Below are 19,604 nucleotides of genomic sequence, written 5' to 3'. Positions count from 1 at the left end.
AAGGCAGGTATTTGACCACAATCACACCTAATGTTAAGTGGGATGCAGTCTAGGATGGTACATATCTGCCCTGTAAGTGCCTATTCACTCTCGCCTTGAAAAGGCCCAGATTATAGTCTCGGATTTGCTGATAATTGGTAAACCATAAGTCATCAACCCACGAAGTGGTTAAATCAGCCTTCTAGAGACTTGAGACACTAATTTATTAAACATAGGGATAAATAAAGTCGTCGGCACATTGGACAAAATTTTAGTTGCAAAGCATCTGCTGCTGCGTCAACTCGTCGTCCATACAATAGTTCAGAGAATAAAGTGACTCGTGAAATTGATAAAATCAGTACTATTTCTTCATCGAAAAAATAATGTAGTAATCCGTCCTACTCCCAAAGTAGATTAAATCCAAGTCAGGATAATTTAAAATGAAAGACAGATGGGTAGTTAGTAGTTTCAGTCCTCACCTTACATTCGCAGACATCATCACAGACGCGACTAGGGTCCACAATCCCCCTCGGGTCGCACTTGCACACCGGGGCGGGTGGCTCCTGACACGCAGGGAAGATGGCCGTCGGGTCCTCGCACGAGTCGCACGAAGCACCCGCGAAGCCTTCGTGGCACCTGCAGGTTGGTCGCAAGTGTTTACGGTCCCAGGTGCATGTCCCTGGAAAATTAAGACAAAATATCTTTGTAGGCATATGGAAGAGAGTAATTTGAGTGAAAAATCATCATGTTCTTAGAAGACAAAACTCTTTTAGGTTACCCTTTCTCAGGTTTTACAATGTATCTCGCAAATATTATTATGTAAAGTACTGCTTAGGATACTTACCTATATTTTACGTTGGATCATTTTAGCGTTATCTACCCATGACTAAGTAATATAGGTAATGGTACTCACCATCAGAGCCTTCAGGGTCGCAGTCACAAGGCAGGCAAGGTCCATCAGGCAAGATATTGTAGAAACCGGGCAGGCATCGGTCGCACAGTGGTCCAGCTCGGTTTTCCTAGAAGCAACCACAAAAGGGCTATCTATAGTAACTGTAGCACTGCTGCCAATAATAATCCTGCTATAATGCAATAGCCTCCACTCCAAAACCTTGCTGCCTCATCGGCCGTCAGTTCTGCGTACTATGTGCCCTGGCGATAGCCACTTACTTGCTTCGTCGGGCTACGTCAGCGACTTTAGTTCGTTTACGGATCTCCTCATTTCTGATTCGATTACGTAAACAACCCCAACACACCGCTCACTCAAGGACTCACTCCGCTTTGCAATGGAGGGAAGTCGAACCTTAATTCTGAACTCCTCCTATGTTCTTCTTATTAATTTCGTTGCGGGTCCAATGACAGTTTAACTTTCCCCCGTGACAAACTCGACCTTCATTGGTTGGGTTTTTATGGCGGTCAACCTGTAGATCCTGGCTACACAGGAGTTGCAGTGGTGGGAACGAGAGGTCGAAATAGTCCCGTAAACCCCAACTCACCGTGCAGTTGACGCACAGCAAGTCGCCGGCGTCGTCGACGCACGCGCCGCGCTCGCCGCACGCGCAGCCCGCCGCGCACGCTGCGTGCGGTTTCCACGCGCCGCCCGAGCAGCAGCGCTGGCAGTGGTTGCCGCACGTGTCGTGCTCGCAGTCGCATTTGGCCCCCTGAAAGAATAAATAAAGATATTATAATACTCAGGCAAGGACCTTTACCGGAACAGGACCTCTGCAATTCATTCATGACCAGCGCCTTCCTGCAACCTTTATCTGTCCACCACTGTAGGCCATCTGTCCACCTGAGGGTGGGCGAGAGAGAGACGTCACACACTGCGCTTGCTAGTACGTAGTCTCTCCATTCCAGAATATTTAACTGCCAGTAATTCTGCATGCCCTGCCTATTGCCACTTTAGTTCAGCTTGCTAATACGTCGAGCTATGTCCGTGACTTTAGTTTGTTTACGGATTTAGGCTGGGTTGCACCATCTTATTTTTACTTTAACAGACGTCGAAAATCTGTCAAACTCCATACAATAAACACCGGTTATCGTCAAAGGTACGGTCAAAGTTAGGTAGAGCAACTCAGCCTTAGTATTTTTAGCATTGAAAGATATTGTGTCATTAAATAACCGACAAAATAAATGAACTTGTTTACTTTAGGAATAAAAGCCACGAACCTCATGATTAACATTGCAGTGCGCAGCATGCCCGTGGCATAAACAACGCGCAGCCAGCGTGAGCGCGCGCACAGTGTAGTACTGCTGGCGCGCGGACGCCGCGTGCGCAGCGCGGAATGACACGCGCACGCGCCGCGCCGCCACTCCCTCGCCCAGGCCCACATGCATCTGCGAACAGGGGATCTAGTGTCAAATTGTAACTTTTGAAAAGGAGAATTTGAAATCCTGTTAACCCCTTGTCCACAGCTGGACAAAGGTCTTCCCCAAGGATCCGAAGCAGTGTTCCACGGCTATCGGGTCGGCCAGTCCGACACCTTCTGCACCGTCCGGCTATAATGTCGCTCAAATTTAAGCTTCATTGGTAAGTCATGTGCTACTACATCTTCTTAAGCGCACTGCCAAGGAGTGGTATTACTGGTGAACCTATGGATCCGATATGATGAAAAAACTCAAAAAACAAAACTTAGCATAACGTAAAAGAGCCTAACAAAGTAACAAATCATCAACATACTCGTATTTTATCAAACGAAATTGAATGATTGCTATTTATTTGGTGACTCATTGATTGAGAAAGATTTATCAACAATATCTATGATTGTGAGTCATACAGATGCAATATTGATTTTCTAATACATTAACGTATAAAACTAACAACTTATCATCAACCCACCTCCCCACTCTCGAGCGGCTTCTGACTCACGAACTGCGTGGAGCAGGCTGGCTTATCAGCTCGGTTGATCCTCTTGGCCGCTCTTTTCCACTTGGTGCCTCTGGCTTTTCGTCTTCGTCTCTCTGGCCTGAGGTCCCAAAGCTTCCGGCAGTGGTCCCGGTCCCCGAAGGCGCGGACCAGGCGCCAGTCTTCGTTGGTCACGGAGGGAGACACCTCGAGGGACCACGCGAGGGGGCGGGGGGAGGGACCCGCTTTGATGATGACGTGGAGGAGCTCCATTTTCTGAAAAAGGGAAAATGGAAATTAGATCTAATTGTTCGGTATTGATTCACTAAAAGTTCATCTTTAGCTCGTTCGTCTGCCTAGTAAAATAATTGAGAGGCTACAAAAAAACGGTAAAAAGCCCTATCAGAGAGTATTATCAGCATCTCAAACAAAAAGAATAATTTTCCTACGTAACTTGACATTTTCAGGCCCTTGACATTTACTTTCACGCTGATAGTACATATTTTATCTCACAAAAATAATCTATCGTAGATAATATTGATGAAAGTTTACACGTTTGATCAACGATGAATCACCTTACAAAAATGTAATCATAGAGATACAATTTGAATATCTATCGGTTAGTTAACTCATTCATTTATTTACTTGGTTTCTGAACAGAGCAAGACCTTCATTTATTTTTAGGAACTAAGAAATCGAAAAACATCCATCCCTAGAGCAAGTTAAAAATAGCAATACCCAGGCTGCAACAAGAAAGGTGTGACATTCGTTAAGCACAGCGCTATTCAGCGCTGATAAATCAAACTTCTCGCCTGCTGTTTTGTATGTATCCTAAAATCGCTAATTTGTCCGTACCAGCGCGGGCGCACGCTAACAAACAACAAGGCTGCGCGCGATAACGACCTAACATATTTCAAATCGTCAGCGTCCATTCCCGGTGGGGCAAAAACTGCGCCCGCGCGGATGGTTCGCGTGCTGGCCAGTAGGGTTGTTACGCCGGAGATATGGTAAAAGTCAAATAAGGTCTGAGCCGGAGGATAGACTGAACTTGCGTTCAGGGGTGACCCTTTCAAACATTGATTTCTATTGAGGCGTTCACGGTCACAAAAATGTGTCAGCTACAGAACGGTCTCCTTATAAGAGAACCGACGAAAAGCGGACCGGACTAAATCTCAGAGAAGGTTGTATAGGACGCCCTAACTCAAAAACCTAATTGGCATGGCTAGATGAAATAAATATGTGTTATTCGGCGCTCCTTGGCTTCCGTACAGCAATTGCTGATGATGAGGATTAGTAACTTCATATGTAAGGTACAGCAGTGTCTGAATGCAAAAAAATTGGAGAGCATGTTCTTTTGGTGCTGACTTGACTACGACCAACAACAACGTAGCTTGATACTTTGTATCAGCAAGTTTTAAACCTCCAGGTCCGGAGGACTGGTTCTACTTTTTTGGACCACCATGGACAATAGTTTACGTCGTTTCAGTAACTTTGAAATTTAAAATTTCAATAAAGTAAAAAGAGGTAAGGAGCCAGCCTCTCCGGAGTCTTAAACAAATATCACCCGGTATCTAGAACTGTGAATACACCTTAAGGCCCTTTTCACACGTCCCGGTTGCCGGCTAACCGGCGCCGGGTATCCGGTGGTGAAGTGTATGGGCATGCCGGATTAATTACGCCGGAACATGTGAAAGCTACGTACCATGCCCATANACGGGCGTGAATACCGGTCCGTTTTATTTAAGTTCATTATTGACCGCGGCTAAATGGGGAGCAGTGATTGTTTGCCACCGCTCCTGTAGTACCCAGGATATGAGGTTAGGACAGTCACCAATTCCCTGGTGAGCAGAAAGTCCCTGAGATACCAGCTCTCAGATGCAATTGTGCAAAACTACCGATAAAAAGGCAACTTCTTACCTCGTAACTAATGAGAAAGGGTTTTCCATGATCATCAATGGAAGGTTCCAAGGTTTCGTTAGCCATAATGTCGCTGATCAGCCAAGCTTCTCCCATGGGCAGGATGACCTGTAAACAAAAGTTTTCACGCCCTGATAATTACAGGTGATATGTAAATGTGACTCATTTTAATAGGTACTGTTACTATGAATCACAATTTGATAATATGATTAAATAAGTTTATCTGAAATTCATTTATTAACCAATATGTCAATATCAGTTTTGATCCGATTGTGAAATGAAAATTCATGATCCTCAATAAATTGTTAATTGACAAACCAAGATTCAGGCGAGCTATGTCGTGAAAATAAACTGTATCGACCATAGCCAAATGGTGCAAGTCGGACTAGCTACCCGAGATCCGAGTAACACTGGTTCGAATCCCGCAACCACTGGATTACTGTGGTGAACCCATTTACTCGTATTTCATAAGCATATTGTTATTGAGCTTAGGCTGTTTTAATACGTGAGGATTTCATACTTGCCACTTTCACACAAGTGGAATACGCACGCGGGGGGTCGGGGAACGTGGGGCAATACCGTGCGTGATTTTATATCCGCACGATATTCTTCGTCTTGTCGTGTCGACAACAAACCTATACAGTGTCGGCCCAAAACTTAAGAACGATATTAAAAACATCCTTACTTTTAGGGTCCTAACGAATATTAGTATTTAAATAAAATAGCGGACTGTATAAAAATAGGTGCTGTAATTCTCGCCAGCCTAATTACAATAAATTATCTACGACTACGCGGTAATCGTGCGTCGACAATGGTAACCCAAGGCGAGTGTATGAGCCGAGCGCTGCCAATGATGACGCTGTGGGTCCCGAGGCGTTGTTAGTCATCGTACGCCGCCCGCACGTCTCCTCCCGTGCGTTGTTGGCTTCCCAACACTTAGTATGAGGGGGGTCAACGGGATCATATTTATATTTAAAAAAGTATCAAACCAAACTCACATCTCTCGGCGGGTCCGCCGTATCATGCGCAGGCGCACAGGCATCAGCCACGTGCGCGCAGTAGCAGGGCGCGCAGCGCGGGCCCGCCCAGAAGTGTCCCGCCGCGCACGCGTCGCAATGCTCGCCCACCACGTTCGACTGGGGAGACAGAAGGGGTAATATAAACGATACTCAAAATGGTTTCTAACGGAATACATACAAAAACTTTTATTTGGTAACAAACTCATAGGTCCGATCGTTCTGGAAATCCTTGGGAGAGACCTTTGTCCAGCAGTTGACGTCCTTTGGGTGAAATTACGATGACAAACTTATTGGTAAAGACAACAGCAGGTGCGATTGTGGTCAAATACCTGCCTTGTCATGCATAAAAGTCGGCCGTTTGGTGTAGTGGTTCATAACGGACTACTATGCCGAGAGGTCCCGGGTTCGATTCCCGGTCGGGCAGAAATTGAAATGATGAATTTTAATTTCTGTGACGGGTCTGGGTGTTTCTATGTATAATATGTATGTATTTACAAAAAAAAAAAAGTATTTAAGTATGTTTATATCCGTTGTCTAGTACCCATAGTACAAGCTTTGCTTAGTTTGGGACTAGCGGCGCAGTGTAAAAATGTCCAAGGATATTTATTATTTATTTATTATTATTTAAAAAAAAATCAAGCTACATACTGTGGCATCGTGTATGGTTGTAAATGTGCTATTTCGCAGTGTTACGAGTTACCTATACGAAAGTTCAGAAAAATTACATTAGAAATTGCTTATGAAAGCCCGACCCGTTGTAGGGAATCTGTTGAGCAGCTGTCATAATATATTATTTTATTTAAAAAAACTTCTCCAAAATGTTTTTATGATATCATAAAACTATTAAAAAAAAGTACTTAGTTTTACTCTGTTTCATTTCCAGGATAAACTGAGTAAAGCCCAGTAAATGGATAGTAATAATAGTTTTGAAAGTTTCATACCTTGCACTCGCAGACATCGTCACAGACGCGACTAGGGTCCACAATCCCCCTGGGATCGCACTTGCACACCGGGGCGGGTGGTTCCTGGCACGCAGGGAAGACAGCCGTCGGGTCCTCGTACGAGTCGCACGAAGCACCCGCGAAGCCTTCGTGGCACGCGCAGGTTGGTCGCAAGTGTTTACGGTCCCAGGTGCATGTCCCTGGAAAGTTGAGACAAAATATTATTTGTGGGCAGATGGAAAAAAGTAATTGAAGTGACAACAAAGCAACATGTTCTTAGAAGACAAACCCCTTTTAGACTCCTCAGGTTTTACAATGTATCTCGCAAATAATATTATGTAAAGTACTGCTTGGAATAGCTATATTTTATGTTGGATCATTTTAGCGTTATCTACCCATGACTAAGTACTTAATATAGGTAATGGTACTCACCATCAGAGCCTTCAGGATCGCAGTCACAAGGCAAACAAGGTCCATCAGGCAAGATATTGTAGAAACCGGGCAGGCAGCGGTCACACAGTGGTCCAGCTCGGTTTTCCTAACAAACATACACAAAACACTGTATTAATTCTACCACGACGTGATAACGTATCGGCTGGCACTAAGAACACTGGCATACTGCACGTTGTTTCACTAGTTATAGCTGATCCTTGCTGTCAGTGAGCTCTACTCGTATTTCAAGTAAATTCATCAAGCGATGAGCCCCATTGGCAGTGAGTTTTGCTGTCAGTAAACCACTTCAGCAGAAACCCTTTACTTTCTGTAAAAACTCATTAAACTCATTTATTTTTGCTAATACGCTTTTAAAAAGCACTTTTGCACGTCCCAGTCAGTATTAACCCTACCACTGCTTCGGGACAATAAATGGGCCAGTGCTGAGAAGAAGTAGCGCAAGAAACTCATGCCCGTTTTCACCATCAATCCTTAATTTTTAAGTGACCCCTTATGGTAACACGTAACAGGAATTTTGTTTTTATAGGGGTCACTCAAAAATTAGGGATTGATGGTGAAAACGGGCATCAGTCACTATTGTCAGCCTCCTTTTCAAGGGTTTGAAAGTGATGCTTCAGTGATGGAACTGTTCAACAAGACCCTATTACAAGACTCTAACTCACCGTGCAGTTGACGCACAGCAAGTCGCCGGCGTCGTCGACGCACGCGCCGCGCTCGCCACACGCGCAGCCCGCAGCGCACGCCGCGTGCGGTCTCCACGCGCCGCCCGAGCAGCAGCGCTGGCAGTGGTTGCCGCACGTGTCGTGCTCGCAGTCGCATTTGGCCCCCTGAAATAATTAATAACGTGGTAATACTTAAATGACTCAAGGAAAGACAGCTTGAAAGCCTTTCCTTATAAATGAGGGCGCGTAACTATTTGGCGCTGCAGGCGATTATGGTCAAGCCTGTAATGTGTGCCTCAAGTGGCTTTGGCAGTGGTGTCAACTGGGGAGCGCTTGAACCATATGAGGGCTATCTTATACGAGTATTAACCAGTTTAACCTTTTTTACGCCGGGAAATTCTTTGCCAGTAGGTATGCCCACTGACCGATGAGGACGACGATGGTGATGATTGGGTTTTATGGATTGGGCTCTCCCCGTGGCTACTCATTAAAAAACGCAGGGCCTACCCACTAACCCGACGGAGTTCATAACGACGCCTTAGAGTGAAAACCTTTTAAGTATGAAAAAAAGTAATTTTTAACCCGCTTTTATATCCAGAACTTTTACCTACCTTAAACCTATATTCTGTAAGATTGATCAAAATGCATAAATATGAGAAAAACTGCGTTCCTGAGGTTTTCACTCTAAGGATAAATGAATTATAAAATAATGTAAAAATAAGGAAAAAATATCGAACCTCATGATTAACATTGCAGTGCGCGGCGTGCCCGTGGCATAAACAACGCGCAGCCAGCGTAAGCGCGCGCACAGTATAGTACTGCTGGCGCGCGGACGCCGCGTGCGCAGCGCGGAATGACACGCGCACGCGCCGCGCCGCCACGCCCTCGCCTAGGCCCACGTGCATCTGCGAACAGGGGATCTAGTGTCAAATTGTAACTTTTGAAAAGGAGAGTTTGAAATCCTGTTAACCCCTTGTCCACAGCTGGACAAAGGTCTTCCCCAAGGATCCGAAGCAGTGTTCCTCGGCTCTCGAGTCGGCCAATCCGACACCTTTTGCACCGTCGGCTATAATGTCGCTCAAATTTTAGCTTCATTGGTAAGTCATGCGCACAGCCAAGGAGTAGTATTACTGGTAAGCCTATGAATCCGATATGATAAAAAAACTCAAAAATTAAAACTCAGTCAAACGTGAAAGAGCCTTACAAAGTAACAAATCATCAACATACTCGTATTTTATCAAACGAAATTGAATGATTGCTATTGGTGACTCATTGATTGAGAAAGATTTATCAACAATATCAATGACTGTGAGTCATACAGATGCAATATTGATTTTCTAATTCACGTATAAAACTAACAACTAATCATCAACCCACCTCCCCACTCTCGAGTGGCTTCTGACTCACAAACTGTGTGGAGCAGGCTGGCTTATCAGCTCGGTTGATCCTCTTGGCCGCTCTTTTCCACTTGGTGCCCCTGGCTTTCCGTCTTCGTCTCTCTGGTCTGAGGTCCCAAAGCTTCCGGCAGTGGTCCCGGTCCCCGAAGGCGCGGACCAGGCGCCAGTCCTCGTTGGTCTCCGAGGGGGAAACCTCAAGGGACCACGCAAGGGGGCGGGGGGAGGGACCCGCTTTGATGATGACGTGGAGGAGCTCCATTTTCTGAAAAAGGGAAAATGGAAATTAGATCCATTAATCGTTCGTATAGTTCGTATGACATAGCCCGACGGATCAGCAAGCTGAAATGGCAGTGGGCAGGGCACATAGTACGCAGAACTGACGGCCGATGGGGCAGCAAGGTTCTGGATTGGAGGCCAGGCCGGAAAACGCAGCGTGGGACGTCCACCCACAAGGTGGACCGACGACCTGATAAAGATAAAGCGGGAAGGCGCTGGATGCAGGCCGCTACCAACCGTGCGATGTGGAAGTCATTGGGGGAGGCCTATGTTCAGCAGTGGACGTCCTGTGGCTGAAATGATGATGATGATGATGATGAATCGTTCGTTATTGATTCACTAAAATTAAATCCTTAGCTCGTTCGTCTGCCTAGTAAAATAATTGAGAGAGCCTACAATGAGGTAAAAAGCCCTATGATCAGAGAGTATTATCAGCATCTCAAACAAAACGAATAATTTTCCTACGTAACTTGACATTTTCAGGTCCTTGACATTTACTTTCACGCTGATAGTACATATTTTATCTCACAAAATAATCTATCGTAGATAATATTGATGAAAGTTTACACGTTTGATCAACGATGAATCACCTTACAATAATGTAATCATACATAGAGATACAATTTGAATATCTGTCGGTTAGTAAACTCATTCATTTGTTTACTTGGTTTCTGAGCAGAGCAAGACCATCATTTATCCTAAAAAGGAACTAAGAAATCGAAAAACATCCATCCCCAGAGCATGTTAAAAATAGCATATACCCAGACTGCAACAAGAAAGGTGTGACATTCGTTAAGCACAGTGCTATTCAGCGCTGATAAATCAAACTTCTCGCCTGCTGTTTTGTATGTATCCTAAAATCGCTAATTTGTCCGTACCAGCGCGGGCGCACGCTAACAAACAACAAGGCTGCGCGCGATAACGACCTAACATATTTCAAATCGTCAGCGTCCATTCCCGGTGGGGCAAAAACTGCGCCCGCGCGGATGGTTCGCGTGCTGGCCAGTAGGGTTGTTACGCCGGAGATATGGTAAAAGTCAAATAAGGTCTGAGCCTGAGGATATGACTGAACTTGCGTTCAGGGTTGACCTTTTTAAACATTTATTTCTATTGTGGCGTTCACGGTCACAAAAATGTGACAGCTACTGAATGGTCTCCATGTTGGAGAACCGAAGAAAAGCGGAACCGACTAAATCTCAGAAATGTAGTGTAGGATGCCCCCCAGCTCAATAAACCTAGCTAAATAACTGGCAGTGGCTGGATGAAATAAATATGTGTTATTCGGCGCTCCTTGGCTTCCGTACAGCAATTGCTGATGATGAGGATTAGTAACTTCATATGTAAGGTACAGCAGTGTCTGAATGTAAGAAATCGGAGGAGCGTGTTCTTTTGGCGCTGCTTGACTACGACCAACAACAACGTAGCTGGATACTTCGTAGCAGCAAGTTTTAAACCTCCAGGTCTATGATCTACTTTTTGGAACACCATAGACAATAGTTTACGTCGTTTCAGTAACTTTGAAATTTAAAATTTCAATAAAGTAAAAAGAGGTAAGGAGCCCGCCTCTCCGGAGTCTTATACAAATATCACCCGGTACCTAGAACTGTGAATACACCTTAAGGCCCTTTCCACACGTCCCGGTTGCCGGCTAACCGGCGCCGGGTCGTGTGATCCGGTGGTGAAGTGTATGGGCATGCCGGATTAATTACGCCGGAACATGTGAAAGCTACGTACCATGCCCGTACACTCTTCACCACCGGATACCGGGCAACCGGGACGTGTGAAAAGGGCCTAACTGCATCAGCAGCAGCCCTGGCACGGCTCGTTAGGCGCGCCATACATGGCGCAGATCGCATCGTGCGCTGCGCCGCTTCTTGCGAGCGCTGCTTTTGGCCGCGACCATGCACTCCTGTTCAATTAGGTACCAACATGGACGGCTGTTTACAAAACTATCGTGTAACATTGTTATTGGAGTAGTAGACGAGAGGTTCTCGAATAGTTCTCATTAAATGTGTAAAGCATTATTAACTTTTAAAACACACGATGTCATCAATTTTTACCATGAACGTACAAATTGATGACATATTCGTAGAGACGCAAATCACGTTGTTTTGGGACCTATACAAAAACGAGCAGGTGCTATGAGTAGCTAGAAGAAATATGTTTCTTTTAGTGTTGAAATGTCTCGCTTGATCCTGATTTCAAGTTTCTTTTCTTTATGTGTTGTAAATGTGTAAACATACTCGTAACTAGGTGTGATATTGTCTTTCTCTACATTCTTCAACTTTATGTTCCTTGTTATTATCTTGGACGTCACAAAGTGGAGAGCTACAAGTAATAAGTAGCTCTTGTAATGATTGACGCCAAAATTATATAATTTAATTAATATAAGTGTACACAAATAAGTATGGAATAAAATTGTCAAGGTATCTCCCGTGTCACATGGTATTGAGTACGGCCTAACCAAAATATTGTAAAAATAAACTAAGTAGAAGGATAAGATAGTCTTCTAATATTTGTCATGTGGACGACACGCCCCGCAATCTTATCAGAGCAAGCAAATTATCGCAATCTACTCACTGAAAGGCGCTCAAAGCCAGCAGCCATCTAAAAACAATAGCTGACCCATTTTATCTACAGAAGTCCCACCTTCACTATCTGCATTATCACTTGATAATACTTCAGTCTGTCGCGGAATAGCGCTCAGCTCGCACATGCTCATGTGATCAGTAAAAATGTCGAAGAAGGAAATTCCTCAGACTCACAATCCTAGCTCGTTGCAAGAGCTGAGGATAGACAACTTGAATAAGCCGAGGAGGCACAGCATGCAGCCTCCGATGCTGGAGAAAGGGAGGCTGCCCAAAGTGTCCAGCAAGAGCAATGACTTTGTGTACGTGAACACGGCGTATGCCGGCAGTTTGAGCAGTGTCAGGGAGAACCCGACTCCTGTGGCTCCCACCAGGTTGGTAGTTTGGTAGTGATGTGAAAGTGAAGTCGGCTTCCATCGTATGTGGACACAATCCTAGTTTTAGACTACACGGTCAATATAGCTTGGTAGGAACGGTTCTACGGACGTAAGATGCCTTAATGAAGTGCAGGTTGGGTAACAGTGTGTGGTAAAAGTTCGGTTAGCTAAGGATAACAGTGTCATAATGTGGTAAAACAATGGACAGGATTGTAACAATGGATTGGTTTTATTAATACGGATAACAGTAGGCCTTAGATTAGATTTTACATAATGACTTTCTGTTTCACGTGATGAAACCATTTGCCTTCAGTAATGAGCTAAGCTAATGCTTGTATGGATGCTGAACGCAGGCCGCTACCAACCGGGTAACATGGAAAGCATTGGGGGAGGCCTATGTTCAGCAGTAGACATCTTTCCATCCTTTGGCTGTGCAAAGCTGCAACCATTAAGCTGTTGTACTGCTAAACTAAATTTAAATTTTTAGTTCAGATTCTGGTCCATATCCTATTAATATCTTTCTGAAATTGATAAAATTAACTTAAAGCTTGAATAATTATTTTCTTTCTCTACTTTTTTTGCATTACTTTGTGTTGCAAGCTGTTATCTTTGACGTTACAAGTGGATTTGTTGTTGAAGAAGCAATCGACATCTATGTATTGTGATGTATTTTTGCAATCATCAGTATTGTTGACATCCACAAAGCTGAATCGTCTTGGGTTCTATTCCTAGTCGTGTCTTTTTTCTTATCGCGTGGGTTGTGGCTACGTCACACTTTTTAGGTCATCTGATAACGACTAGAATCGATCATTGCCCTCAGTTTGGCAAAAATAAATCTAGAATTTTTCATACTACTTGTATTACTAAGCGTAGTTGATGTAACAACTGCATTCTAAGGTACTTAGCAAATAAGGTACCTATGATTACGTCACTTCCAGGGGAGCGATAGATAACCGGCAAACATACTACAAGCTTTCAATAAAGGGTGAACATTATCTGACTGCCCGATATCTTATCAGATTAGTGGCACAGTGCGTAACCTATAACAGTATAGCAACTTGGTAAAAATATCCCTACAAAGAAGAGAAGCTAGAACTTCATATTTAAAAAAATCAAGTAATTCCCACTGATGTCAAGAGCAAGCTTATATGCAATTATTTTAAACTAGCTTTCCGCCCGCGGCTTCGCCCGCGTGGAATTTTGTCTGTCACAGAAAAACTTTATCGCGCGCGTCCCTGTTACAAATACCGGGATAAAAACGGCATGTATTTAAATGATCTTTTTAAATTAGCAAAAACGGCAAATAAAAAAATCTAAATGGTCATCTATTTTAATGATTGATCCTCTTTTTTTGAAACATAAAANTCCTCCCCTACAGTTAAACTAAATTTCAATTTTTTGGTTAGATTCTGGTCCATACCCTATCCATTATCTTTCTGAAATAGATAAAATTAACTTAAATCTTGAATAATTATTCTCTTTCTCTAATTTCTTTGACATCACTTTGTGTTGAAAGTTGTTATCTTGGACGTTACAAGTGGATTTGTTGTTGAAGAAGCAATCGACATCTATTGTGATGTATTTTTGCAATCATTGTATTGTTGACGTCCACAAGCAAGCTGTGGGTCTAGACAAAGTGCAAATTATAATCGCAAACCAGTCGAAAAGTGGTCGAAAAGCCCCTTTTTTGTATGGAGTTTTGACGGATTCGATTTTCGATTCGATCAAAAAGTGCGTTTTGTCTAGGGGGGCTGATAATTGTGAAATCGTTTTGGGTTCTATTCCCGGTTGTCTTTTTCTTATCACGTATGTTGTAGCTACGTCACACTTTATAGGTCGTTTGATAACGACTAAGATCAACGACCTCAATTTGGCAAAAATAAATCTAGATATTTTCATACAAGTAAAGTGTAGTTGATGTAACAACTGCATTCTAAGGTACTTAACAAAGGTGCCTATGATTACGTCACTTCCAGGGGAGCGATAGATAACATACTACAAGCTTTCAATAAAGGCTGAACATTATCTGACTGCCCGATATCTTATCAGATTAGTGGCACAGTGCGTAACCTATAACAGTATAGCAACTTCGTCAAAAATATCCCTACAAAGAAGAGAAGCAAGAACTTCATATTTAAAAAAATCAAGTAATTCCCACTGATATTAAGAGCAAGCTTACATATATGCAATTATTTTAAACTAGCGGCCGCCCGCGACTTCGTACGCGTGGATCCCGGTTTAGATTTTTTCATACAAATGTTTTTTCTCGCTAACTCCCGTTCCCGTGGGAATTTTGCAATATCCTGTTGTAAGCTTTAAGTTTACTAAGGTACTTGCATGCCAAATTTCAAGCGTCTAACTTAAGCGGTTTAGATTTTTCATACAAAAGGATTTTCCCGCTAATTCCCGTTCCCGTGGAAATTCCTAAGTATACTATAACCTGCCCAGGAGTATGAAGAATAATTGTACCAAGTTTCGTTAAAATCTGTCGAGTAGTTTTTGTTTCTATAAGGAACATACAGACAGACAGACAGACAGACAAAAATTTAACTGATTGCATTTTTGGCATCAGTATCGTTCACTAATCACCCCCTGATAGTTATTTTGAAAATATATTTCATGTACAAAATTGACCTCTCTACAGATTTATTATAAGTATAGATTAATACTGAGCGAAACAATAGTTACTTTCTTTTATTTCCTAGGTCAATAGAGTGTACCTAATATTAATGAGTAACAGAATAATTCCAAAATGAAGATGCTGCTATAGCTAATTTACACCGCACTCGCTTCGAGTGTGCTCTCATATCCTCAATATGAAATCCTCAGATAAATAAATTATGGATTCCCAGATATGTGTAATGTAAAAATTGGCTTAGTCTTAAGCAAACTCTCACTAAAGAGATTTAAATGTGATCCGAGATAAAACGAACCTATCTTTGGATAGAATATTAGGTAGATGTTGTAAAGTGGCAGATAAATTACATAATCAAATTACGAGTTACCAAAACGTAATTTACAAACCAGTGCTATCTTATTATTAATTTTATCATGTATGGGAGATAGGTTGTTTTGTGATAAAGTTATCGGGAACACCTGCCATCAAAGAAATCACCTATTTCAAGGAACATATACATTTTCTCTATTAGTAATTGATAAAGAATCGTTTCAGCCAAATGACGTCCACTGCTGGACAAAGGCCTCCCCCAAGGTTTTCCACAATGAACGGTCCTGCGCTGCCCGCATCCAGGCTCTTCCCGCGACCTTTACCAGATCGTCGGTCCACCTAGTAGGAGGCCTGCCCACGCTACGTTTTCCAGCCCGTGGTCGCCACTCGAGAACTTTCCTGCCCCAACGGCCATCGTCTCTACGAGCTATGTGCCCCGCCCACTGCCACTTGATTTTAGCAATTCTGCGAGCTATGTCGGTTACTTTGGTTCTCCTACGGATAAAGAATACAAAGTTGTAATACTATTTCATAGAATCCATGTCATCGATACCTGAGCCACCTAATATACACCTCTTTAATAGAGACCCAAAGTGTGACACATTTGTGACTCTCTTCTGTTTATTTTTGTACTATTTTCCCTACATGTCAGAAGAATAACTCTAGCCAGACCATTCTAACCGTCAAATTATTCTTTCCAGCGTCATCAGAGAGCAGTACTGGGCCTGCTCCAAGTGGCCTCACACCCAACGAATCCTGGCCATCACGGTGGGCGTCCTCGTAGGAGCAGTCATCGGCCTGGCCATCACCATCGTCCTGACGGGCAAGGAACCCGACGACCTCATGAACAACATCTTCCAGACCAGATCTGCACCAGACTAAAGCACTTTTATAGGTTTGGTTAACAGTTATAAAGCTTGCACCGACTTTATGGTCTTAAGTTTGTGAATATTTTGATTGTTTATAAGGTTGTTAATAATTGTTTACTAGTGTGCTTTAAGGCGAAGTCGGGTCATTGAAATGATCTCATGATGAGAGCATAAACTTTTTACTTATAGACAATCTGAGTTTGCGAGACGAGTTAGTTTTAATTTAGATTTATGTTAAAGGTTATTAACAATTAATAAACTAAGCTAAGGTCAGTCATTCTTTGTGATTGATTTACCTAATAAGTATTTATACTAAAAGGTAAAAAATAGTTTTTACCTTTAATGATGACTTATTTTGATAAAATAAAAGAAAGCAAGAGATTGTACTATCAGTTGTCTTTGTGGTTAAAGTCAGATTTGATAATATAATGAGCTTTTAAATATTTGGCTGAATATAAAGCTTTTAAGCTCAGATATGTTTGCTTTATTGTACCAATTGATTTTGACATATATCCCATACTAAAACTGTCAATGTGCCAATCTTATTCTTCAGTTAAAAGTTATCCATCGTTTGAAAAATCAGCCCTTAGTAGCATAGCAAAAGTCTGTTTTGAATTGTAATGTTGAGTTGAGTTTTTTTACACATGCTGCTGATTTCATGTTTTTGTTAAAGTTAGTTATTTAAAAAAAATAAGTATCGGCTGAAATTCAGTCTTCAATAAAGGGCAGATTGTCATATTCGTAGACTCTCTAGACTTAAGTTATTAAATTCATTGTGCGTCATTTGTGACTTACATGTCTAATTTCTTAATTATTTGTGTTTTATTTCAAAATTACTTAGGTAGGGACATTCAATATTTAATGATTTTTAATAAAACGTGTATGAAGTTAATCTGAAATCAAATAAACCATAAAGTTTATCAATACCATTCGGGTTACAGCCTTATTCAGAATTCAATGTGGTAATATCATCACCGCCAAATGTAACAGTCATAAGTTTATTTTATAAGTACCTAGATTATTTTTACACTAAAAACCAGTTATTTTTATATAGGATGTAAATATTTGTACAACTCTTTAGTCAAAAGCATTTAAATAAAATATTTCAATGAGTAATGCTGTATTTTCTTTTGTCGCAATAAGATACGCCTTGATACGCAACTTAATGATAAGATAATTTGTAACGATGCTTGTCAATTCTAAAGCCATATTGCGGATTTTACGCTATTTAAATAAATAAACTTACGGCATATAATAAAATTAATTAATTAGGGTACTTTTCGCAAACACATCAAAGTAACTATGTAACTAAGTAGTTCTGCAAATAAACTTATTTGATTTGATTTGATAACGAAGCATTTCGGCATCGGTAGAACTTTTAGGCTTAGAACTTAGAACACTTAGGCTGAGTTGCACCACCTAACTTTGACCGTAACTATGACTATAACCGGTGCTTTTTGTATGGAGTTTGACATATTTTTGACGTTTGTCAAAGTTAAAGTAAGATGGTGCAACCCATCCTCCATTATTACTGTGACTTAGGCTAGGTTGTACCATCTCACTTTAACAAACGTCAAAAGTCTATCAAACTCTATACAAAAAACATCGGTTTTAGTTACGGTTAAAGTAAGGCGGTGCAATATACCATGTTATTTAGTGACACGGCTGCTTGCTGCCGCTTCCTTATGATAAAAATCGGAAGAAATTAGATGCTGATATGGATCCCAAGCACCCATGCACCTATCGTGTACTTAGATTGTTCCGATAGGTATATGTCCATCGATATGTATCTATGGCAGAGACAAATCTTCCGAAGATAAGAGAGAAGATAGCAACTGTTATCGACAGAATTTTTGCGCGTCTTCGTAATACAAATATTGATGGTGCAACTGCTAAAAGATCATTTAGTGCCCACGTACTTTTGTAGTAGTCAGTTAACTAAGTAATACAAGGCAGTTAGTGATTGGTGTAAAAGTTGAAACTGTCATAAATAAACAATATTTTGGTATGCAGATAAAGTCCTTGATGTCAATTTATTGATAATCTGGGGGCACGGCAGTGCCCCCGCCAAGTCGAGCGCGAAGCAAACACTGCCGTACCATCCTTTACTGGAACCATTTCGCCGCATTTTCAGGCCCCTATTTGAGAACCTCTGGATAAAACCAGAACGCAGAAATTTTCGTCATCTAGTAAGCTATAATCACATACTTAAAATCCAAAATTTCAAGTCTGTAGGTCATTTAGTTCCGAAGTTAAGCGACAGCAAAGTTTCGCATTTACGACACTCACTCACTCACTCACTCACTGATGATCATCAAAATAGAACTAGTAGGTACTTCCCATAAACTCAGAGAGCTGAAATTNGACAGTCATTCGGAGTACAAACAGTAAATCACCCCTGATCCAGCCAGTGCTGTTGACAAGTTATTTTTTTTAAATCTAGCAGTTTTTAATTTTTCAGCTAGGGTCACTCAAGATTCTTTCTTAGTAAAGAAGCCATATACAAAAAGAACGGCACCGCCTAGTGTTTTAACATCAGGAACTTCTCCATTGAAATGCTGGAAGAGCAATTTATTTACAGTACCTCTTTATCTTGATCATCTGTTTATTGAAAAACAAGAAATGCAAGTGGAGTTTTAAGAATCGTTTTCTAGTTCTGAATGAAGTGATAAGTTAGAAGTATGATGCATAATAAAATTAGTTACTTAAAGTAATATACGATTTATTCAATTTCCAAAACATTTACCTATGTTAAAAATCTGATGTCTAACAACATTCTTCATACACATACCTACCTAAAATGTATATTCGTACTTCATGTTCATTAATATTAAAGTAATAAAAGGAAAAAATTAAATAGTATCAAGATCGTTTATTCCAATTTCCCCAGTATTGCTCTCAACAAAGTTTATTTTCCCTATTTGCCATGAGATTCTGGTACACCTATACCTATTTTTTGAAGAAGTGACTCTGGATCCTTGTAAAGACACATTTTTGGGGTAAAAACCTTTCTTTTAGGTAATGAAATGAAGTTTAGAACTAGGCTTTCAAATGGTACCAATGTTGGTGGGAAGTGGGGATGCATACGTTTGATAAGTGCTTGTCGCGGGAGCGGGAGGTGCGATTTATTTGACGTCGAGTGTATAATCGGAAGAAATTAGATGCTGATATGGACCCTAAGCACCCATGCACCTATCGTGTACTTAGATTATTTTGATAGGTATATGTCCATCGATTATGTATCTATAGCAGAGACAAAACTATATTTCTTTATCTTCGGAAGATAGCAACTGTTATCGACAGAATTTTAGTCTTCGTAATACCAATTTTCATG

General features: G+C 41.6%; 2 protein-coding genes across 2 annotated transcripts in view; one reads left to right on the top strand and one right to left on the bottom strand.

The window, feature by feature from the left end:
* Positions 1-454: 454 nt before the first annotated feature.
* The window catches only part of LOC114354398 (laminin subunit alpha-1-like), a 48,205-nt gene continuing 29,055 nt past the window's right edge, over positions 455-19,604 (bottom strand). Inside the window, exons 4-16 of the mRNA XM_028306769.1 lie at positions 9,194-9,475; positions 8,554-8,721; positions 7,817-7,981; positions 7,134-7,239; positions 6,702-6,901; positions 5,740-5,877; positions 4,690-4,849; positions 3,563-3,567; positions 2,853-3,100; positions 2,149-2,316; positions 1,476-1,640; positions 893-998; positions 455-658 (exon numbers count right to left, since the gene is read on the bottom strand). Coding sequence (XP_028162570.1) covers positions 455-658; positions 893-998; positions 1,476-1,640; positions 2,149-2,316; positions 2,853-3,100; positions 3,563-3,567; positions 4,690-4,849; positions 5,740-5,877; positions 6,702-6,901; positions 7,134-7,239; positions 7,817-7,981; positions 8,554-8,721; positions 9,194-9,475 — 2,115 coding nt within the window. The remainder of the gene's footprint in view (positions 659-892; positions 999-1,475; positions 1,641-2,148; positions 2,317-2,852; positions 3,101-3,562; positions 3,568-4,689; positions 4,850-5,739; positions 5,878-6,701; positions 6,902-7,133; positions 7,240-7,816; positions 7,982-8,553; positions 8,722-9,193; positions 9,476-19,604) is intronic.
* On the top strand, positions 12,124-16,534 carry LOC114354414 (uncharacterized). The gene is made up of 2 exons (XM_028306789.1): positions 12,124-12,451; positions 16,103-16,534. The coding sequence occupies exons 1-2, from the start codon at positions 12,225-12,227 to the stop codon at positions 16,281-16,283; spliced, it is 408 nt and encodes a 135-aa protein (XP_028162590.1). The 5' UTR covers positions 12,124-12,224; the 3' UTR covers positions 16,284-16,534.

The sequence above is a fragment of the Ostrinia furnacalis genome, unplaced genomic scaffold (assembly GCF_004193835.3).
Source record: "Ostrinia furnacalis isolate ACB-3 unplaced genomic scaffold, ASM419383v2 OfSCF2049, whole genome shotgun sequence".
NCBI classification, from domain to species: domain Eukaryota; kingdom Metazoa; phylum Arthropoda; class Insecta; order Lepidoptera; family Crambidae; genus Ostrinia; species Ostrinia furnacalis.
Note: the sequence above shows the minus strand (reverse complement) of the source record. Positions and strands in the feature narration are given on the sequence as shown.

Coding starts and splice junctions, on each gene's coding strand:
- LOC114354414 (XM_028306789.1), top strand. CDS start 12,225: ATGTCGAAGAAGGAAATTCCTCAGACTCACAATCCTAGCTCGTTGCAA. Junction 12,452..16,102: donor ACTCCTGTGGCTCCCACCAG/GTTGGTAGTTTG, acceptor TATTCTTTCCAG/CGTCATCAGAGAGCAGTACT.